A 23,715-nucleotide genomic window follows, 5' to 3' on the forward strand; every position below is an offset into this window, starting at 1 on the left:
CTTTGCCAGCTGACCTCATCTTCCTGTGCCTCATACAGTCATCTGGGAAATGAAGAGAGTGGTAGGTGTGCTGAAAAGGCTACCCCAGGATAAAATGATGCCCTTGCTTTGCAAAGGTACCAAGGGCGCTTGCGGGTTAATTCAGGTGACGGTTGGCAGACACCTCACTGCACCTGCACAGATCTTAGGTTTCTGCTCACAGACCGCTGGTGGAACAAGAATCTTCACTTCAGAGGAGTGCGTGGGGTCAGAACGCAGATGCCTGTCTGCTCTTACTAGCTGTCACTCTCGTCTGGAAGTTTGAAAGATCTAGGACAGACAAAGCCTGTGCTGAAGACGTGTTCGTGAGGCCAGCAAGAAATGAATAGATGCTCCTTTACCACCCACTGCTCCAGAAGACACCCACTGCCCAGGCCGTCCCCACACTGCTCAGGCCCACCCTGCCAAGGCCATACCTACTCTGCTCAGACCATACCCACTCTGCCCAGGCCATGCCTACCCTGCTCGGGCCCACACTGCCCAGGCCGGCCACAACTATCCTTTCCTACAATATAGTTAGTCATCTGGACCCTGTGTGGTCACCTAGGTGAGCACTTCCTCTCACTCAGCCATGGAAATCCAAACATCAAGGGATCCAGGGGAAGCCAGAGGTCCAAAACTAGCTTCCAACACAATACGGAGGCCAGTCTCACTCAGTTCCCTGCAAGCCTAGCCTCTTTGGATTCTCTCTCTCTCTCTCTCTCTCTCTCTCTCTCTCTCTCTCTCTCTCGTTATAACAAGACTGTTCTCACGAATGTTTGGAGAGAAACAGAAAAAAAATTAACTGACGGCAATGGAAACTCTAATACTAGAAAAATGTCAAGAAAGCAAACAGCGGTTTCAATAAGCCCGCCCGACAGCTCATGGAAACAAGCTTGAAACCATCAAAACACAAAAACCCCCTTGCTTGGGGAGTGCTTAGGAGGTACAATCATGTACTTATGAAACTTCTCCAACTCAAAACACCCCTTGCTGGACAATGTCTTTTTTTTTTTTTTTTAACGAGTTGGCCCAGGTCCCAGGCCCTATACGGGTCCTGCTGGCCCAGACGGCCCTTCTCATGGCTAGATACTCACCTACCTGCTCCATCTTGGGCTGGAAGGTCTGCTGTAGATAGTTCAGGTGAAACTCTGCAAAGACAGCAGGATTGGGACGTAGGGAGTGAGCAGGGAGGGAAGGGACAGACAAGGCAAACACCCAGGCCAGTTTAACGCAGCCATCTTCCCCAGGACTCCAAGACACATGTTACTTACTCCGCTGGAACCGCCTCCTGCAGGCCTTCCAGTAACACAGGAGGAAGGAGGCAGAGCCAACCAGCAGCACCACCATGGCCACCCAGAAGAGCATGGACCCTGAAACACAGTGCTATCCTGTATTCTGTGCATAGCTAGGAGTCAGGACCCTTCCCTGGACCACACGGGACAGCCCTAGGAACAACCCACTTCCTACTTCTCCTGGGACATGTACCCCACTGAGGTGAGCAGCTCCTGGACCTTGCTGAAGCTGGGACCGTTGGATTCAGCCCTTACCTTACCTCTCTCACCTGGCTCCAGGAAACTAATTGGCAATTCAGAAAGCAAGAAAAACAAACTAGAGAGGATGAGAAATCGAGACATCAAGAGTCAGAATGAGTTGGGTACAGTGTTGCCTGCCTATAATCCCAGGATAAGGGAGGTGGAGGTAGACCAGTTAGCCTGATCTACAATAGCTAGTTATAGGCCAGTTAATGCTACACAGTGAGACCTTGTATAAAAACAAAAGAAAACTCTAGAAGTTTGAGTGCTGTGGCTATGGGATAGGGAGGGTGAAAGCTGGTTAGGGGCATGAGACCATCAGCTCCAGAGGGCAGGCACAAGGTCAGCTCTGCACAGAGCATTTTCAACCATTAAAACAAAGAGGGCTAGTGGGGTGGCTCAGTGGGGAAAGTACTTACTGCAAGCCTGCTGACCTGAGTTCAATGTCCAGAACCCACAGACAGGTAGAAGGAAAGAAGCCCACAGAAGCTGCTCTCTAACTTCCACACATGCACCATGGCATGTGTGCATTAACATCATACACATAGGAGTGAATGAATATTTTTTTAAAGCCAAAGGAGGAAGGCTGAAGCTTGTCCAAAGTCACCCCAAGAGTCACCACCCATGCCTGGTGACTTTAGATCCCACTTTCTACACACACACACACACACACACACACACACACACACACACACACACACACACACACGAATCAAACGCAGGACCTAATGCATTCTAAACCTAAAGCATGCTAAACTTAATGTATACTAAATCTAGCCTAGCCCAAGCCCATGCATTTAAGCAACATGCCCTTACACACCCTACTCTGATTATTTTAATTATTCCATTGCTATTTGGGTACATGTCTTGGGTGTTACTGCTCAAGTCTATTTTGTTTGTTATTATTGGGATAAGATCCAGGGTAGCGTCATACTTGTTGTGTAGCCAATGATGAGTGTGATCTCAGTATTACCTACGTCCACCTCCTCTGCGCTGGGGTTATAGGTGTGTACTACCACACTGGTTCATGTGGCTCTGGGAATGGAGTCCAGGCTCCAAGTGCTAAGCAAGCACTCTGCTAACTAAGTCACAGCCCCAGCCCTCAGAATCTTCTATGGCAAGCTGTGAACTGTTAACTTGAGAACTATTGCCACCAAGTGTCCAAAACTAGTACTGCGAGTCCTAAAATCAATCGCCTCACATTTATCTCAGTAGCATGAACAGCAATTGTCCATGATGTGAAGACCATACTTGTGCTATATGCTGAGAACCCTGGGTGCCAATTTGCTATACATTTTACATCCAAGGAAACCGAGAATGAAGTCTTTCAGTAACTTATTCAACCTTCCTTCCTTTCTCTTTCTTTCTTTCTTTCTTTCTTTCTTCCTTCCTTCCTTCCTTCCTTCCTTCCTTCCTTCCTTTCTTTCTTTCCTTCTTTCTTTCTTCCCCCCTCTCTCTCTTTCTGTCTTTCTTTCTTTCTTCCCTTCTCTCTCTCTTTATCTCTCTCTCCCTTTCTTTCTTTTTAGATTTTCAAGACAGGGTTTCTCTGTGTAGTCCTGGTTGTCCTGGAATCTACTCTGTAGACCAAACTGGCCTTGAACTACAGAGATCCACCTGCCTCTGCCCCCCAAATTCTGGGATTAAAGGTGTGTGCCATTACCACCCAGCAATTTTCAAACAGGGTTTCATCTAGCCCCGGCTGGCCTTCAACTTGCTATATGGCAGAATATGACCTTTAACAACGATGAGACAGGATCTCACTATGTAGCCCTGACTGGCCTGGAACCTGACCTGTAGACCAAGCTGGCTCTGAACTTACAAAGAGCTGCCTGCCTCTGCCACCTAAGTGCTAGAATTGAAAGCATGTGCCACCACACCTAGAGTTCTTTGTTTTGTTTGAAAGAATTTTCCTCGTGTCTTTTGTGTGTGTGTGTGTGTGTGTGTGTGTGTGTGTGTGTGTGTGTTTTCAGAGAACAACTCTGTAGAATACATTCTGTCCTTCCACCTCTATGTGGTTTCTCCAGATCAAAACTCAGGTCATTGAATTTGCTTCCTTGAGTAGGGCAGAAAGCAAGGGAGCCATCTCACTGAGCCAACCCTGAACTTTTCCTATGTCTACCTCTTACTCCTGGGTTTTATAGACATGTAGCACTAAGCCCTCGTAGGATCAAATCCAGGGCTGTTGGGTATTCTAGGTAAATATTCAGCCAACGGAGCCATACTCCCAGCCTCACAACTGAATTTTCTGTAAGCCACTATAAGTCATCGGAATGAAGTCATGAAAAAAAGAAAAGTCCTGTCCCAAGAATGAAATAGTATTAGGAAAAGACAGGCTCTGTTCTAGAAGCCAGAAACTTGGGATTGATCTTTATTTCTACATCCACCCGTGGCCAAAGCCCTGGAAGGAAACCCCGCCGCCCCTTGCTTTGGACAGTGAATGATCAATACCTGGATCCAGAAACGGTGTTCCTGTGGACAAGGGAGATGTAGGCTGCATCCTGCTGCTGGTCCGGGCATCTACCAAGAGGCTTAGGGTGGAGGCGGTACTATACCGAAGGAAACCCAGGACAAGGGTGACAGTCACAATTGCCATGTAAAAAGGGTGTGTCTAAGAAGGATGATTCTTTCTCTAGCGAGGTAAAGATGAAGCTGGGGAACCCAAAAGATCTGCACAGTCTTGTCAGGCATTGTGAGGCAGCTGTTAAGCTCTAGACCCCCTGGCTTTACACTCCTGCCGCAGTTGAGACAGACATAGCCACGTTCCTCCTCAACCCCACCAAAGACTTCTAGGTCTGACACCCCTGCATGTGTAGCCCTGACTTCCCTGGGCATTGCCTGAGGAGACAAGAGGCCATTCTGTCCTGCCCACAGGAGGGTTAGGAGTCACCTGGCAGGCTCCATGCTGTTTTCTGAAGTACTGATGTCAGGGACTGTCCCTGGAGGTGGAAGCTTCAAGGTCATATTCATCTCTGCATTACCTATAGGGATGGTGACATATTAGAATCAGTGCAGAGAGTTTGAGTAACCACTCTGCAGTGGGAGACAGTGGGAGGCAGTTGGGAAGTAGTGAGTGGGGGGGTCTTCCGTAACACACAATTCCAGGCTACAGGTAACAACGATTGTCAGGGTTGTGCTCTAACACTGGAGAGGCTGTGGTACCATGGGATGGTGCCCAGCAGCTCCTGCTTTTATTTAAAAGAAGCTTAAAGGACAGCAAGATGGCTCAGCCAGGAATGACCTTAGGTGACTAAAGTGATGAGGACATTAGTTGGATTCCTGGGACCCATAGGGTGGAACCAACTAATTGACACCCACAAGTTGTTATCTGACCCCATAGTGCATGTATCATGCACACACACACACACACACACACACACACACACGCATGCCTACACATGTGCACACGTGTGAAGGGAAGAAAAGGAACTCTGGTGAATATCCCAGCTGTCTATCATGCTACTGGGAGGCAGTGAAGCTTCAGAACCTGGAGCCCAGAGGAAGGGAGACAGGTGATCAGGAGTATGTCCGTGAAAGAGACCCTACCTCTCCTTCTCCTCTCTGTGCATCCTGGCCACCATGAGGTGAAAGACTTCTGTGGAAATGAGCTGCCTCAGAACCAAGCAGCTGTAGACAAGAATCTCCCCAACTGAGAACCAAAAAGAACCCTTCCCCTTGTAAAGCTGCTTAGAGACGATGTTCCTGTCACAGAAAGGGGAAGCACACTAAGACGGATTACATTTAAAAAAAAAATCAACTGACTTTCTGCACGGGCTGTATGAAGTAATAGGCTATTGTTTGTGTGTGTTTGGTTGGTTGGTTGGTTGGTTGGTGAGTGGGTGGCTGAGATGGGAAAGTCCTGGGTGTCCTGAAACTCTGTAGACCAGGCTCACCTCACACTCACTGAGATCCACCTGCCCTTGCCTCCTGAGCTCAGGGATTAAAGGCATGCATCATCAGACCTAGTAAAGTTACAGCTTTCATTGGTTTGGGTTTAAAAAACACCAGCCAGGCATGATGGGAAAAAAAGCCCCAAGGGATTGCTTGCTCACATGCCAATCAGGTGGGGGCATTTTCTCAATTGAGGTTCCCTCTTTTCAAGTGACTATAGCTTGTATAAAGCAGACAAACAGACTAACCAAGATACCTGAGCTACATAATGAAGTCTGACTCAGCTAGTGCCATATAGCAAGACCCTCTCTCCAAAACAAAACAAACAAAAAAAAACCAAAACACAAAAACACCCCCCACAAAACAAACATAAAACGAGAAACAAAACCCAAATACAAAAAACCAAAAAACAAAAAACAAAGACAAAATAAAAAAAATAAAACCACTACCCACGAAGGCAGAATAGGAACTAACACGTCCCCTAGAGGCCTTGGTGGAAATTGTGAGGAGCACAAGCACAAAGGAAGGGCTTGAAGCCAGAATCACAAGCCATCACCGTTAAACAAACAAAACCAGGAAGTGTACAAGTGTTACATTCGTGTTCAGACTGGGAGACGGTTTCATCTGCAAGGTGCTTACTGCACAAGTCTGAGAACCCAAGTTCAATGCCAGCAGCCAGATACAAAGACAAGCATGGTAGAGCACACTTACAGCCCCAGTGCTGGGGAGAAGACCGGTGGAGGACTCATTGGCCAGACAGACTAGGTTAATAGTTGAGTCCTGGGCTGATGAAAGGCCCTGTCTCAAAAAACAAGGTGGACGGCTCCTACAGGCTTCCAAAGGTTGACCTCTGACCTCCATGAGGATCAGTATACACACATCCATGCACACACACACACACACACACACACACACACACACACACACACACACACACACGTGCACGCACAATTCCCAAGCTCCAAGCTGGAAACACTCCACACCTCCAAGAGCTGCTTGGACAAACCAGGCACAGTGAATCTGTATAGCACAGGCCCCTTGCTTTCTCAGAGGGGTGAAACAGCAGCTGGGTCCTCAGCTATGAGAACCATGAGGTCCTTTAGGGGTCATGGGAGTCATGGCCTGAACCCGCCTGTTCTGTCACAAGCACCCTGAGTACAGGGCAGGAACACTTAACACCTGTCCCTGGCATCCAGGGCACTCAGAAATTCTGGGAATAAAATAGCCCTTTCAAAACCTTTGGCCCCTGAGCCTCGGCCTCAGGAACTGCATCCTGGAGATGTTCTTCTGTTCCTCCTGGGCAAGGCTGCAGCTCAAGGTCTTCTGCATACCTAGGTCCCCTTCTCAGACAGCACCCCCTGGGAGACTGGCACGGCTTCAAGTAAACAGTACCTGGATCTGGACTAGGCATGCTTGCCTTGGAAGAGGAAGACTCAGGAACCTTCACCAGCTTAGTAGCACCTTCGTTCACAAAGTCAGTGACCTGTTTTGGCAGCAAGCTCCTCACACTGTCATTGGCTGGAGATTCTAGAGTAGGTATGGCCTGAGGAGTGGTATGGCTGGAGAAGAAGCCAGACATAGGTCTGAGGACTTTACAAACCAGGAAGGTCTGGGATTGGGGATTAGTGTCTATGGAGAAAGGGGGATTAGTGTCCATGGAGAAAGGGGGATTAGTGTCTATGGAGAAAGGCTCCTGACTCGGCCCCTATGCACCCTGCTATGAGCTGAGAGCAAGAGCCAAGTTCCTTAGACCTGGGTCTCTAATGGGCACCAGGCAGGGAGAGACACACAAAGCGGGGACTCGGATGACTGGTGGGCTTGGCAGAGAGCCACCCTAGGGTCCTGCCAACCTGGGCTGATCCCACCCATGCACCCTGTGCGCCATGGAAACAGAGTAGCTTATCCAAAGATCACCTGGAAAGGAACAGAAAGGAGGCCAGGAGTCACCTAGTAAGTGTTTTGCAGTCGTCTGGATTGGAGCCATTGGGGCCAGATCCTGGGGAGGGCAGATCACAGATAGTGTTCTTTTCTGCTGTGTCTGCAAAGGAGACAGCAATGACTTTAGAACAGACACTGAGGAACCCAGAGTCCCCGGGAGCAGAACGGTCACCACCACATGCAGAGTCATGGATGAGGTACTAGGAGAACACAGTGGCTACCCAGAGACAGAGATGTTGGCTTTTGCAGCATCTGCTCACTCCGGAGTGAGGAGACTATCCCTTCACTTGGCTTGGTCAGTGATGCTCACAGATGCTCACACTCACATACAGAAATACACAGACACACAATGACACACACACACATGCCTCACATACAGAAACCCACAGACACACACTGACACACACACACAGAGACACATACAATGCCCCCAGAGATACATATATACAGAGACACAGAGAGAAACATGCACAGTAGCACACACACACAGACACACAACAGAAATGCACAGACACACCCAGACACGCACAGAGATATCCAAGACAGGCAAAAATAGATATAAACACACACAAAGAGACAAATATATACACACAGAGACATACACACAGACACATGCACAGACATACACAAATAAATACACACAGAGACACACACAAAACACACAGACACACAGAGAGACACACAGACAGACACACAGTCACACACAGACAGGCACACATAGACACAGATACACGCACACACAGAAACATATACATAGAGACACACAGGGACACATACAGACACAAACACAAACATACACAAATAAATACACACAGAGACACATAGAGACACACACAAACATGCCCAGAGACACATGTACATAGAGACACATAGAGAGACACACACAGACACAAGCACAAACATACACAAATAAATACACACACAGAGGCACACAGGTGCACACAGGCACATGTAGACACAGATATACTCACACATGCAAACACACAGAGACACATATATGCAAGCACATAGAAACACAGAGACATACAGAACAAGCACAAGCGTACACAAATACACACACACACACACACACACACACAGAGGCACACACTGACGCCATCAGATACTCCTGGGTTTGCCCCCCACCTCTACCACCTCTTTACTATGCCGGACAGTCAAGTGGTCATAACAGTCTTCATTGGGCTGCTATTTAAATAAACAACCACATGCAAACAAGCCTGTCATAGTAGGTAATAAACAGTAAGCGCTCAACTGAAAGCACGTACTTCCCCACACCTCAGTGTCAGTCTCATCATGGAGGGAGTGACCCACATGGGTAGGAAGCCTCCAAAGGCTTCAGTGGAGGTGAATACGGCAAGGTCAGCCGTGTGATGAAATTGACAAGGCCCAGCTGAGCATCCAATCCTGGATAGAAGAGGATGTTCTCTGTGTTCTTGGGGTACTCAACTGCCACCTCTGGGCATCAAACTCCCCACTTATGTAAAGGGGCTGACGGAGTCTGCCCTGCAAACACTTGATACTTGCTGAGAAAGTTTATAATGAGTGGTTGGTTATCTGTGAGCTGTACTGGGACAGAAGTTACTCTCTCCTTTCACAACTGGACAGAGCTGCTTTCTGGGAGAGTCCACAGGGGCTCCAGAGATGAACGGGATCAGGTGGCTATGGCAGGGCCACTGACAGAATGTGCTGTGTCACTACGCTAGTGGCATACACCGTTAAGCCCAGCACTTGACAGGTGGGCAGTTCTGTTTTAGGCCAGCCTGGTCTACATAGTGAGTTTCAGGCCAGGCAAAAGCATACATCATGAGACTCTGTCTCAATAAAAGGAGGGGTGTGTATCTTGAGAGATATCTTAGTAGTTAAGATCACTGGATACTTTTTCAGAGGATGGGGTTCAATCCCCAGCCCCCACTTAGTGGCTCACAACCTTCCATAATTCCAGTTCTAAGAAATCTAATACCCTCTTCTCCCCTCTCTGGGCACTGGGATGCATGTGGTACACAGACATACATGCAGGCAAAACACTCGTATACATAAAATAAATAAAAATAAAAATAAGTCTGGGTGTAATGGCACATGCCTGTAATCCCAGCAGTCAGGAATCTGAGGAAGTAAGACAGAAGTTCAAATCCAACCTGGGCAATAGAGGGACTCTGTCTCAAAAGATAAAAAAATAAAAAATTAATTTTAATAATGTCTTAATTTGTGCTAGGAGTACTGCTTATTGGTATCGTACTTGCATGACATATAAGGCATTGGGTTCGGTCCCCAATAAACACACACACACACACACACACACACACACACACACACACACACGCACACATGCACACACACTTGTGTGCGCATGCACATATGTACACATGCTCTCATGGCTCACACATGTAATATCTGAACCTGGGAGGATGAGGCAGGGGAATTGCTGTGGTTTTGAATCCAGTCTTGCCACATAGTAACTTACAAGATATTTTGGGCTATAAAATGAGAGCAGGTCTCAAAAAGTCATAATATAACAACATAACGATCTTTTTCAGTTGGTAATCAATATAAACATAAATACGCTTCATTTTCGCTTACACGTTAGGTCTTCTTCGAAACCCACTGAGAACATCGTAATTTAGACCTGCCGCATTTTAAGCATTAAGTCAATGGCAGGGCTTCAGAGACAGGCCTCTGTTGCCCCCATGTGGCAATCTTGGGAACTCCACCCAGACCGCCTGGCCCTGCCTGGCAGGCAAGACATCTCATCATCATATGAGCAGGGAGAAAGAGTTAAAGGAACCGGCTTCATCCACAGGTGAAAAGCTTCGCTACAGCCCAGTCCTCAGCCATCTTGCTGATTGCAGGCAGGGGGCAGTTCCCATAGTACAGACCATTCTGTGGTACAGGCATTTGGAAAAAGCCCATGAAGCCAGGAACCAGAAATGCCAAAGACCCGGTGAGAGAAAAAGGTCCCCACTGGGCCTGTAATTTTCACTCCTCACCATCGGTTCATTCTACTAGGAGTTTGTGCGATTGTGGCGTCCTTTCTCCACCCCTACCTCCGTGTCTCCCTTCTAGAAAGCACACCTTTTATGAGAACAGAGTCTCATTACGTAGCTCAGCTTAGCCTCTTAAATATCACTTTTAATAGTGAGGATCCATGATTCTTATCCCTTCGTCTGACCATGAACCCCTCCCTCGTATTGTCAAAAAATTAAAAGCTTGGAGATGATAAGGCCTGATATCACATGTGCAAACTGGACAAAAACGCAAAAACAAAATAATTTCTCTGCCTTGAATCTGTTGTCCAATATCTCAGTACCTCACTCTCCTATAAAATGTCCAGTTCTGAAGTGGGGAAGCCAGTTCTAATTTGTCAGAAAACTCCCAGGGCAGAGACTTGAGGCTTCCTACTTACTTGTGAACCACCAAAGACTCGTCCCTGACCCCAAGCTTCAAATGAGCCCACAGACTCTAACTAGGCCTGGGCCTCCACCAGTAGAGGGTCTCTCCAGCAGAAACCCCAGATGTTGGACACATCATAGCATAAGGGGAGAAGTTTGATTTGTCTGTCCTACAGTGGTGGGAGGATTAGGGGGCCTGTGGCAGGTACGACAATAGCTGGGAAGGAGTTGTGGGTAGGGACACTCACCTGGGAACTTGACAACCGTCTTTTCAGAACATCGGGCACAGGAATTGACAGCTGGTGTGGAGCAGTACATGCCGGGCTGACACTCACAGATTCGAGGAGAGTTCCCAGAACATGGAGCCTTCTCCACGAGGCCTGAGGGACACAGAAAGGGTCATGGAAGGGAAAAGGGAAGCCAAGGGTGGGGATCCAGGGACCATCCAGGATGAAGGTAAGATACCACATGACGCTCCGTCAGACTGTACAGCTGGCACTCTGTGCCTCTCCTCAGTTCTCCTGATGTGTATGAAAAGGCAGCATGAGGGTGACCTTCACCTCCAGCCTATATACATGCACACTACTACAGAGATTACAAACAAATAAATGTGGGGCTGGGGAGATGGTTTAGTGGGTAAAGCAGTTGTTCTTCGAGCCTAAGGTCCTGAATTCATATCCCCAGAACCCATGTGAAAAAGTGAACTGAAAGGACCGTACATGACTGTTACAGAAATGGGAAGACTCCTAGGGCTGGCTAGCTAGCCAATGTAACTGAATCAGTGAGCTCCAGGTTCCGTGAGAGTCTCTGTCTCAAAAAGGAAGATGAAGAATGACTGAGGAAGACTCCTGACATCAGCCTCTGGCCTCCACATACACATACAACATGCATGTGTGCATATAAACACACACACACACACACACACACACACACACACGCACTGTCCAGGATATGGAAGGAGCTGAAGTACATGTCACTGTGTGACAAGCAATTCGTGTACTTCCTGCAGAAGATGAAGTTTTAACTATCGAGGCAGGAGAGCCATCAATGTTTGCAATAGTGAGGAGGATGGAAGGATAAACTAGAGAAGCACAGGGAGTTTTAGGAAGTGCACTGTTCTGGGCACAGACACACTGTCCATGGCCAAATTCCATACCACGTGCACCCCAGCTGAATCAGGGTCAGGAATGAACTTGGCAATAAATATCCACACCAGCTCATCCCGTGCTGGAGTCTGACTATAAAAAGGTCTCCTCTGAGGGAGATGGCTGTGGGGTAAACCACTTTCTGTTCAAGCATAGGACTTGAGTTTCATCTCCAGAACCCATGTTTAAAAGGATGGGGGTGGGGGTTTGGGGAGATGGCTCAGTGGCTAAGAGTACTGATCGCCTAGTATGACTGAAGTCCTGAGTACTATCCCCAACATTGCATAAGCTAGGCATGGCAGTGCACCCTTGTGATCCTAGTACTTACTCAGGATGTGGAGACAGAAGGACACACACATGCACACACACACACATGCACACACACATGCACACACACATGCACACACATATGCACACACACATGCACACATGCACACACACACGCACACACATATGCACACACACATGCACACATGCGCACACACACACACGCACACGTGCACACATACACACACAATTAGAAAATACAACCTTTAGAAAAACCTTTGCATGCAATAAACAAAACAAAATACACATTTTTAAAAAGGCACTGAAAGATTTTTAAAATTATGGTTATTAGGTTTTGAGAAAAATCTGAGCACATCTTTCAACCTAACCATCCCCACAGATCCACACAAAACCAAGAGAAAAGACCCTATCACTAAACACAAGCAATCAACATCAGAAGAACCTATTGCAAGCACCTTGGAAGCATCACCTTCTTTGTTAAGAAAGGACACAGGTCTTGATGCCAGGGCACTGCTCAGAATGCTCCAGGAAGTCCCTTCACATTATGAATCCCCAGATTCCTCACTATAGAAATGGGTTAAGAAGAGGGTCCTTCACGGGGCCATTGTGAAGATGTCGGCTCTTCTTCCAGGAAGCACAGTAGGTCTTTCTGAGAAGTATGGATGCAAAAGGTGGCTGCTGATATCAATCTTCAAATCCAGAGAGGTAAACTGAGGCACCAGGAGACCAGATCTTGATGCTTCCTGCCTCCCTGATTCCCCTCTGAGACACATTCCAGGGAGGGAGAATAGGTTCTCACCTGGCAAACAGGTCACGCAGGCTGTGCACTTCCTGTCTTCGTTGATGTAGTAGTCAGGATCACACTGCTTCTGGCAGTGGGCAGGGCCCTGTGGGCATGGCTGTGTAGGAGACAACCCTGGGAAAAGCAGCAGAGAGGTTCTAGGCAGGGTCACCTTGGTAACAGGCTAACCTTCCACCCTCCATCTCTCATACCCAAACCCCACTCATCTCTGTTTTAAACCACAGTTGCATCAGATACGCTTGTGTTACAGATGGAGTCATGGGCCTCGATGGAGGTCACTTGGAACAAAAGGTTTGGAGAAGATCCGGCATTCCTGGGCTGCCACCTGACAGTCTGTGGCCTTGGACAATTGCAATGACCTCATTCACACTAACAACACGATCCCTTTCTCCTAGAGTGGACAAGTGTCAGTGAAAGTCAGCAAGAACAGGATGAGCGCTGGCTGACGCTCTCAGCAGAGGTCCTGATTCTCTGAGGGAACTGAGGGGACTATGGGGAGTTAAGACCATGAAGATACTGACTCAAGCTGACTGAGAGGCCCTGGAATCACCCAGCAATCTTCCTCCCATTCTTCAAGGACGGGAGGTGCAGGATGATGACACCGAGGCAAGGGACACATGATATCTGCCTGCTCTGCCAGAGCCTGCCATGTTTGTTTGGTCAGGTATGTTTCCCACTGTTTCGCCACAGATTGAGCACGTGACCCAGGTGGGCTAATCAGAACATTTCAGATTACCTCAGATTTTAGAACATCGCCTCAGAATAGGCATGTGACTCCAACAGACCAATCAGCGCGTGCTATCTTTCTCACCGTTGTGATTGGTTCAACATGGGCACATGGCCATCAGACCATCAACCATTCAGCCCCATTTCTTGGAAGTTTTTAAGACAGATACTGAATTTCTGGTTAAAAGTGGTGGGCTTGATGATATATTTCTTTAATCACGACTGGGAGTTAGATCTCAGTATCTAATTGCCTGAAATACTTCCAGACTCTCTAGGACAGCTGTCTACGTTTCTAACAACCATTAAGTCTCCTGTTTAGACCCTGGCTCATATTTGGTGAACCCAAGTTCTGAATAGAAGCTGGAGAGACACCAGGACCTTCGCCATCCCCCACCCTGAAGAAGGCCTGGTGTCTGGAACACCAAGGAAGGCAGAAGGGCTCAGGGCTGAGCTCAGGCTAAGATTACTAGCAGGTGACTGTGGACCATGTTCAAGTTTCCTCTCTGGATTCCTGTGGGGTTCAAGCGCTAATATGGGTAAAGAGCCCGGCCCCCATTGTAGTGGCCTGAACCATAAGTGCTGTTGGTCATTTTATGATGCAGGCCGTAAGTTTGTCACCACAGGTATATAAGCAGAGAACTGGGGATTGGCTGTTAGGAGGTGGCAAGGAACACCTCCTAGGTGAGGACAGACATGAGAAGACCTCTCAACCTCTCAAATTCAAAGGTCTCCCAGCTTCCTCCACCAGCCCACCCACATGCAAACCCTGCCACACAGCTGAGCGCTGATTTGAGAAGGCAGGCAAAATGTCAGAAATTTCCCCAAAACACGGAAGAAGGGGTTTTTTTGGTTTTCCTCTGTGGCTTGCCCGGAAGCACAGGGTCAATAAAACTCCAGCAAAATGCCCCGCCCACCATGAAGGCCTGAGGTACTCGGCCACTGTCAGCACTGAGCCTTAGAGGAAGTGAGAGGAGGGAGCAGCCCCTCTCTGTAAGTTCCAGCTGTTTGGTGGAGAAAGCGTAAGACCTAGGGCTCATGCTCACAAGTGTTTTTCTCCCTGTGACTGGAACTGTGGCTACCCAATGTCATAGCACTGTGGCCACGACCGCTCTGTGGGCAGAAGGGTGAAAACACCAAGAAGAGAAGTGTGTGGAACCAGTCCCTTGCAACAAAGGAAGGCTCCTAGAGGTAGGGTCTCAAGAGTTGCAGCAGGATTGAGATGGCAGAAAGGGACACCCAGGGGTCAAAGGAGATTGGCAGAACCAAAGGACTGGAGACCTGAAAACGGGAGAAGGAGCTGGAAGAAATGGCCTCTTCCAAGAGTGAACTATCGGACCGAAGGCTGGGTGGGTGGAGGGAATAGATGAGAGTACGGGGAGGTGGGAGGAGACTGCTATGGACTAGAATTGCTCACACCCCCCCACACCCCACCCCCAATTTATAATGAAATCCTTAACTTCAATTTGGAGAGACAGGAATTTAGGAGCTCACTACGGATAAGGGAGCCCACTAGAAGCCCTAAACCCATGGAATGGGTGGGCCTCTACAAAAAGGGGAGCACACACAGTAGGAAGGTGGGCAGGTCAGACTGCAAGTCAGGAAGAGCTCTGGACAGAAACCTAATCAGGCCAGAACCTTGTCCATGGGTCCTCCTGTTTCTTTCTTTCTTTCTTTCTTTTTTTTTTTTTCAGAGCTGGGGACCGAACCCAGGGCCTTGTGCTTGCTATGCAAGCGCTCTACCGCTGAGCTAAATCCCCAACCCCCGGTCCTCCTGTTTCTAACTAGGGGAAATCAATGGTCTACAGGACCCCAAACTGGAATGGGGAGGAGAATAGCTGGAAAATGGGAACAAGTAGGGGGAGGGAAGGAACCCAAGAGAAGCTGGGTATGGTGTAATTGATCCCAGAACTGGGGGAGGGGGAGAAGTGAGAGAATCAGGAGTTGAAGTCCAGCCGCCACTGCACAAAAAGTTCCAAGGCAGCTTAGACTACATGGGATTTTGTCAAGTTGTCATAAAAGACTCACCACAGGAACATTTAATTTTGTTGTTATTGGGTGTTTGTTTGTTTGTTTTTGAGACAGGTTTCTCTGTGTAGCCCTGGCTTTCCTGGAACTCACCCTGTAGTCCAGGCTGGCTTTGAACTCGCAGAGATCTGCTTGGCTCTGGCTGGGATTAAAGGCTTGTGCTACTGCCTCCCGCCCCCAGCTCAAATAGTTTTATTTATTTATGAGTATGTGTGTTCATGAGTGCATGTGATGTGTGTGGGTGCCCTCAGTGGTGTGAGCTGCCTAATGAGGTTGTTGGGAACTGAACCTAGGTCTTTTGGGAGAGCAGGAAGTGCTCTTAAGCACTGAGTCATCTCTCAAGCCCCACAGAAATATATTTAAATGGTTTTGGGGAATAGACATTAATAAGTCATTTCTCAAATAATTCATCTGGTAGCCTGTGCAACACTGCTCCATCAGAGAACGCACGGTTAAGAGCAGCCATCCAAGAATCTTACCTAGCCCCAGCCACATGGCCAACGACCTCGTACGGTACTGCCTGCACCTACCTCCAGACATTGTGCCCGGGAAGCACTAATATTGGGTACATAAGCCTACTACTTCTTACCCACAGGAAACCCTCCAGACACGGTGACCTACCTCTGACGCCTTGCTGTCCTAAAAGCAGGGGGCAGCTATACTGAGCCAGTGACAGAGACTTCCTCCCACCCTCAACTGTCATAGCTAATGTCTCTTCCAAGTAGACATCTTATTCCCGGATCTGAGATGGCACCGCAGTTGTACCTCATACCCCAGCCACCAATGAACCCTTGAGTGTGCTTGGGACTTTTGATCGTAGTCACAGCGGATCAAAATGGCTCATACCCTTTTTCTAATCCTCAGACCTGAAGATTGCTCCAGAAAGGTTTCCTGACATTCTTCTACAATTCACGCTATGCTAGGGGTGGGGGTGGGGGAGCATTCCAGGAAGCCAGCAGTGGTTAGGCAAGCTCTGTTCCCCAGAAAGTTGCAGCCCAGAGCAGCCTGGGACGAACACATCTGCTGGCTTGGAGCAGACAAGGACTGTAAAAGTCAGGGTGAGGTGGTATACGCCTGCAGTCCCAGCTCTATCCATGTCGAGATAGGTCAGCAAGTTCACTGTTGCCCTTGAAAGAGGACCCAGACACATGACAGCTCACAATCACCTGTACCTCTAGTTCCAGGGGATCTGACACCCTCTTCTAATCTATGCAAGAGCTTGCATGCATGTAATACAATACATACATCCAGTCAAAATACCCATAAAATGAGAGAGGGAGAGGGAAAAAATGTCTCACATCCTTTTGGCAGCAGCTGACCTAGCCTGCCTAGCAGATAGCTTTGCCCTTCCCCAGACCTTGTGACATTAGAGATGACCTTTGGAAACCTGTAGCTAAGCATGGCCGTGATCACGTTTGCTACCTTCTACCCATCCCTCCTCAACCCCTGCTTCTCTCCGGTTCCCTCGTGAATATCAGACCCTGAAACAAGGAATCTACCTCCTGCCTTCTTCAGTATCCTACTCACCTGAGGGGCACTGGTAACAGCAGTTCCTGGCAGCCTCCCCGGGGTAGTAGCTGAGGTCTCCGGTACAGGTAGTGTCCAGTGGTCGATCCTGGAGGGTCAGAGAAGCTGGTGAGACAAGGCCAGACTTCCATCCTTAATTCCACCCTGCAGTCCCAGCTTGGTGTCCACTCATTGTCAAGGCTGAGACCTACTGTCCTAGAGATCAGAAGAAATGCCCAACTCCACATCTCTCCACAGAGTTGATGGCAGCTTGGATGCAAATGGAACACCTACGGGTCTCCATACCCACTTCTGCTTAGTTACCCCCTCCCCCCACCAGCCAGTTAGTTCTTTCAGCTACCTTCAAGCTATCAGCCATAGCAGCAGTTGGTCCCACTCCTGTACCCCTCTAGGTGACTGACAAGCCTCCCACCATGTCTCTGGGACAAATGCAGCAATAAAAACATCTGGTAAAGTTTTATGTGGGCTGAAATCCTGCATACCCACATGGAAAAGTGCCCAGATCCCAACACACAGGCAGGACCTTGCCCACGCCCAGAATACTCAGATTCCCCCTCTGAAAACAAGTCTATTAATTAATTCTGTCTGCTCTTGAATTTGACACAGGTCAAACTGCTCACTATGTCCCTTTGCAGCTGTCTTTCTTTAATAAAAAAGGGGGAGGGTGGTTGGGCTTTGTGGCACACACTTTACTCCCAGAACTTGGAAGGCAGAGACAGGCAGATCTTTGTGAGTCCAGCCACAGCCAGGGCTACATCTTGAGACTCTGTCTCAAAACAAAACACAAAAGAAAACAATGTATCTTACTATGTAAGCGCCTGCATACCACTGTACTTTTCTTGCATCCGTTCCTATAGCCAGCTTCTTTTTAAAATCTCTTTCTCTCTCTCTCTCTCTCTCTCTCTCTCTCTCTCTCTCTCTCTCTCTCTCTCTGTGTGTGTGTGTGTGTGTGTGGTATGCATCTGTGGAGACATGTTCCTGTAAGCCAGAGAAGCACAAGGACATCACGTGTCTTGATCATTCGCTGTCCACTTTATTCCCTTGAGAAAGGGTCTGTCACTGAGCCTGAAGCTAAGTTAGTATCTGGCCTCAGCAATCCGGTTTCTTCCCCCACAGCTTTGGAAAGCTACAGGCACTGGAGACCACACCCAGCTTTTAAAAGTGTGTTCTAGGGATCTGGACCAGACTCCTGTGCTTGTGTAGCACATGTTTTCACCCACTGAGCTGTTTCCCCTACCCCTACAATCAGGCTCTTCAACTCAGTATTAAGTTTCAAAAATCATTCGCCTTTTTGGAGAGTCACCAAGGCTTTGCAATATAGCCAGCGTATGTGTCTGCTTTACTCTTCAGTTGTTTCCGTCTGTTACTGCTTCATTCTTAATTTTAGTTTCTTAGACAAGCTCTCTATATGTATCTCTGACTGTCTTAGAACTTGTGTGTAGACCAGGCTAGCCTCAAACCCACAAAGATTCACCTGTTCCAGCTCCTGAGTTCTAGGGTTAAAGGTATGTGCTAGCCTGTGTACTTACTTCCACACACAGATACAGTGAATTAAGTGCCAGTTCTGATAGACCATCATCTAGTTTTCTTCCTTTCTTTCCATGACCCCACCCCTTCCTTTTCTAGACATATTTTCGGGTAGGTCAAGCTCTCAAACTTACTATCAGTCAAGGATAACCTTGAACTCCTGATTCTCTGCCCCTACCTCCCAAGTGCTGGATTCTAGGCATGTGCCACTACACCCAGTTGTAAGCTGTGACTGGGACCCAGAACTCCAGCCATGATAGGCAAGCATTCTACCAACTGAGCCACGCGCCTAGCTTTGTTCTCCATCAAGTTTTTGGTTTTTTTTTTTTCCAAGCCCCTGTACCGGTCATTTCACTGCAGTATGCGAGGCTGCCATCAATCCTGCATTCTTGTTGGCACTAAATGATGTATGATGGCTACCAATGTATGTTGGTTATCAATGCTGCTTCTTAAAGAAGGAGTAGCTGTGGAGGAGGTGCAGTGATAGCTCGTGGGATGGTTCCTTTGCATTTCTCTCATGAGTAATTCTGTCCTCACTTATTCTTGGGAATAAACTCCTGCAGATCTCTAGAGTTCTTTGAACTGCAAGCCCCACTGTGAGATGAGCTTTGTGTCACACTTAACGTTAATTTTCAACTTGACAGGACCTAGGATGAGACAAGCCCATCATTGGGGAAAGTCAGGGTAGAAACTAAAGCATTGACCGTGGAGGAGTCACTGCTTCCTGGCTTTTCCCCAGGCTCACAAGTGGCTGCTGCTTTCTTTATACAGCCAAGACCCACCCGCTCCTAGATAGCACCTCTGAAGTGGGCCTTCCTGAGTCAATTAGCCCCACCGACATGTCCACAGGCTACACTAAAGGGAGAGGATTCCTCCACTGAGCTTTCCTCTTCCTAGGTGTGTCAAGAATACAATCAAGATCTGTTACCACAGCAGCCTTGACTACCTATGAATTCAAGGCCAGCCTGGGATGCAAGTGGGGGTGGGGTGGGGTGTTGTATTTGTGGAAACTTCAGAGAGCTACATCAAGCTTCGAGGTGCTGGAAGGTGGGTGTGTGGGTGCTAATTACATACGCTTCCCCCCCCCCCCCCGGCACGTATGAAATCATGTCACCATGCTAACTTAAAATGATAAATAGAACCTACAGTTTAGGGCTGGGTTATAGTTGAGTGGTAGAGTGCTTGCCTAGTATGTATGAAACCTGGTTCAGACTGCACAGCTAAAAACCCAGAGACATTCACACAGCACAGTCAGGAGGCACAGGCTGTCTCTGTTCTCATCTTGTACAGGCCTCTTCAAGCAGCTTCTCCTTCTTAAGTCACGGGGGTTGAGGGGTGGAGGGCTCCTAGGACCCTCCAGGTAGCAACCCAGCAGCACTAGCTGCAGTTCCCTGATGGGCCCCTCCCTCTGTGTGTACAGAAACCCGAGGTAGTGCTAGCTGGGGCTGTGAGGACTCAGCCCCGTGGGGCCTTTCAGAGTATGGGAAAATTTTATTTCCTTGCCTGGGTTTTCCCTCCTGGCCTGCCCCATCATCTCACTGACAGCTAAAGAGACCAAGGGAGCATTGCCCTGGCCCTGGGCCATCTGAGAGTCATCTGTCTGCTTACATCCCTGCTGTCCCACCCTGGGCTGGTGAGGGTATGTGGTACCCTGTATCACTCCTCCAAATCCAGCCTGCTTTCAGCCAACCCCTGCTTTATAGATAAGGAAACTGAAGTCCAGGGAGGCACAGCTGTCTGCCTAAACTCACACAGCAACCAAGTGTAAATTGGAAATTTGAACTATACCCCCCCCCAGCCCCCCTCAGTCACAGGTTATCTTTAAAAAAAGTCCAGTGTACTGAGAAGGACAACATACCACACCATACTTCATATCAAATCATGAGCCCAAATTAAGGGACTTTCTACAATTTACCCATTCTTAAATGTCAGTACAGATTGTGAAGAGATGACTTAGCACTCAGGAGTGCCTACTGCTCTATGAGGGGGGAGGGCCAGAGCTCAGTTGTCTCACATAACTAACAATAAGAACGGCAGTTCAGAGCCAATCCTGCTGGCACATGCCTGTAATCCATCTCTCAGAAGGCAGAGGCTGTAGGATTAAGGGGTCAAGGTCTCCCTCAACTGTTTGTCAAGTATAAGGCCATTGTAGGCGACGCGAAACCCCGTCTCAAAAGGCTTAAAAGAATGTCAGTGCGTATAGTTCCAGCACTCAGGAGATAGAGACTAGGCAAATTCAAGTCCAGTCTGGGTACCTGGCTGATAAAGTGGAGATGAGGTAAGGTTTTACCTCAAAATAACTTTGTGGGTGGGGAGACAATAGTTCACTGGTAGTACGCCTGCCTAGACTATGTAAGGCCCTGGGTTTAAGCCTCAGCACCATTAAACGAACAAACAAACAAACCTCAGTGTTTGAGTTATAGGCTGCTAAGGAACGTGAGGGAGTGCTCAGTGGCTAGCAGCATCTCTTGCTTCTTCAGAGGGTTGCTGTGTGATCACTCTGATGAATAATATTTGAGTAACTGGTACATGAGAACGCAGGCTGTAGGCTGTGTGCTTTGCTTTGCTTGACACTGGGTCATGCTACTTAGCCAAGTCTGACTACAAGATGTTTCTCAGGCCCCAGCCTTCTGAGGAGCTGGGATTTAAAGGAGTCTCACCGTGTCTGGACACAGAACCACGGCACGGGAATAATTGGGGGCTCTTTTCTAAAATTCTGTGTAAGTTCACAAGCAGCCAGCAGGGGGCGCTATCTCCTGGATGCCCGGGGTAGCAATGGGAGCCTGTCACTCAGAGCCCCACGGATGGAGCCCCAAGTGGGGCTTAGGGGATAAGGCCCTAGCTTTCCTAGTCCCACAAAGGGACTAAGCCATTTGTTGTTGCCTCTGTCGAAAGTGTAGTTTTATTTCCCCACTTCAGTGCTTCCTCAACTTCCTGCTCTCTCAGATCATACTTACTCTGTCCCCACATCCCATGCACAGTAAAGGTCTTTGATTTTGGTTATGAGCCAAGCCTCTTTTTTTTTGTAAGATTTATTTATTTATTATATATAAACACACTGTAGCTGTCTCCAGACACACCAACAGAGGTCATCAGATCTCATTACAGATGGTTGTGAGCCACCATGTGGTTTCTGGGATTTGAACTCAGGACCTCTGGCAGAGCAGTCAGTGTTCTTAACCACTGAGCCATCTCTCCAGCCAGATCCAAGCCTTTTAACAGCAGACCCATCTTTTTAGATCTGAAAGGTCTTTGTTTTATCGGCTTTGAGTTCTGTGGTACTTGAGAAAAACTAACCCCCTGATGCCCGCTAGACAAGCACTCTGACTCAGAAGTATACCCCAGGCACCCCTTTCCCTTGTTTACCCTCTATTTTTATTTAGAAGTTCTCACTAAAATTTCCAGGCAAGTCTTAAAGTTATGGTTCTCCTGCCAACAGTCTCTTGAATAGCTGGAATTGCAAGCCTGGACTACTAGGTCTGGCTACCACTGGAAGCTTTTTTTTTTTTTTTTTTGTTCTTCTTCTTTAGATATGTTCATTTTATTTTATGTGTAAGTGTTTTGCCTGTATGCAGTGTGTGCACCACATGTGTGGTTGGTGCCCAGGGAGGTGAGAAGAGGGCATAGGATCCCCTAGAATGTGAGTTATGAATGGTTATGAACCACCATGTGGGTGCTGGGAATCGAACTCTGGTCCTCTGAGAGAGCAAGAGTTGCTACTAATGGCTGAGCACCACCTTTCTATCCCCTAGCATAGGGATCTTTGAAACCATAGGTCTGGGCACCACACCATTTAGACTCTTCAGGTCTCACAATCAGGAGTCAAATACACCTCTTTTCAAAAAAAAAAATTTAAAATACTGTTGTTGTTGTTGTTGACGATGATGATGATGATGATGGTGGTGGTGGTGCTTCTCTGTGCTCTGTGTGTGTGTATGTCTGTGTGTCACACACATGCCACAGCCCACACTTGTGGAGGTCAGAAGACAACATCCAGGTGTCGGTTCTCTGTTTTCACCTTCCTTTCTTGAAGCAGGGTCTCTCTTCATTGTTTCTGCTACACAAGTCACCTGTCCCTTCTCATCTGGAATTACAGATTCATGCTGCTTCTTCTACATTGGTGTCTTTACATGAGTTCAGGCGATCAAACTCTAGGGCATCATCTGTGTGATAAAGGCTCTCACTTGCTGAACAGTCTTGCCAGCCCCAAACAAAACCTCTTTGAAGCACCTAGCCTTATGTATTTTGTTACAACAAGCACATACCACTAGACCACGTCTTCATCTGCAATGCACTGGAGGGCCAAATCCTCACGCACATAACATCTTCTACATCCTCTCTATGCTTTTTGCTGGAAGAACTTGTGACATGAGACAGAGCCGATACTCCCAAACCCCAGGATTTCCCACTTCGGGGTCATATGATCTCTGCAATAGTGAAGTCCTCAGTAGTTAAAGCTGCTTGCCTCCAAGCTTGGAGACTTTGAGCCCCAGGACTCACAGGGTGGAAGGGGAGAACCAGCTCCTGCACATTGTCCTCTGACCTCCACATGCACACCATGGCATGCATGTTCACACAGACACACGCACAAATAAATAACTGTAATAATAAAGGGATCGTTGGGATAGTGACGCATGCCTGTGGTCCTAGAACTGGGGAGGTGGAAGAAAGAGGATTTGGAGTTCAAGGCCAGACTATTGGTAGGGAGGAGGGAAAGGGGATGAAAGGGAGGAGGAACCTGGTAGGAAGTTGTCAGATATTAGAAGAGATCGATGTAATTCTCACAGAACCTGGTAAGTTTAGCTCACGTCTAAGATTCCCATTGCAAAGTCTTTAGATCACTCAGCCAGCTGGGCCAGAGCCCTGGGGAAGTTGAGGATGGAGGAAGCAACCGGGAAGGACAAGGAACC

The 23,715-nt window shown here is 48.0% G+C and overlaps 2 protein-coding genes across 3 annotated transcripts in view; one reads left to right on the plus strand and one right to left on the minus strand.

Annotated features, from left to right (window-relative positions):
* LOC103692519 (60S ribosomal protein L9 pseudogene) overlaps positions 1-23,715 on the plus strand; it is a 1,198,372-nt gene that overhangs the window by 807,132 nt on the left and 367,525 nt on the right. The window lies entirely within an intron of this gene.
* The window catches only part of Tnfrsf8 (TNF receptor superfamily member 8), a 45,234-nt gene that overhangs the window by 15,491 nt on the left and 6,028 nt on the right, over positions 1-23,715 (minus strand). The window contains exons 2-10 of one of the 2 annotated variants that reach the window (NM_019135.2): positions 17,279-17,366; positions 12,998-13,114; positions 11,014-11,145; positions 7,389-7,479; positions 6,834-7,000; positions 4,441-4,531; positions 4,002-4,099; positions 1,293-1,391; positions 1,116-1,169 (exon numbers count right to left, since the gene is read on the minus strand). In NM_019135.2, coding sequence (NP_062008.2) covers positions 1,116-1,169; positions 1,293-1,391; positions 4,002-4,099; positions 4,441-4,531; positions 6,834-7,000; positions 7,389-7,479; positions 11,014-11,145; positions 12,998-13,114; positions 17,279-17,366 — 937 coding nt within the window. Of the gene's footprint in view, positions 1-1,115; positions 1,170-1,292; positions 1,392-4,001; positions 4,100-4,440; positions 4,532-5,096; positions 5,954-6,833; positions 7,001-7,388; positions 7,480-11,013; positions 11,146-12,997; positions 13,115-17,278; positions 17,367-23,715 lie in introns of those variants that run through there. The other variant, XM_063287165.1, reaches the window with a different exon arrangement.

Source organism: Rattus norvegicus, chromosome 5 (genome assembly GCF_036323735.1).
Source record: "Rattus norvegicus strain BN/NHsdMcwi chromosome 5, GRCr8, whole genome shotgun sequence".
Taxonomy (NCBI): domain Eukaryota; kingdom Metazoa; phylum Chordata; class Mammalia; order Rodentia; family Muridae; genus Rattus; species Rattus norvegicus.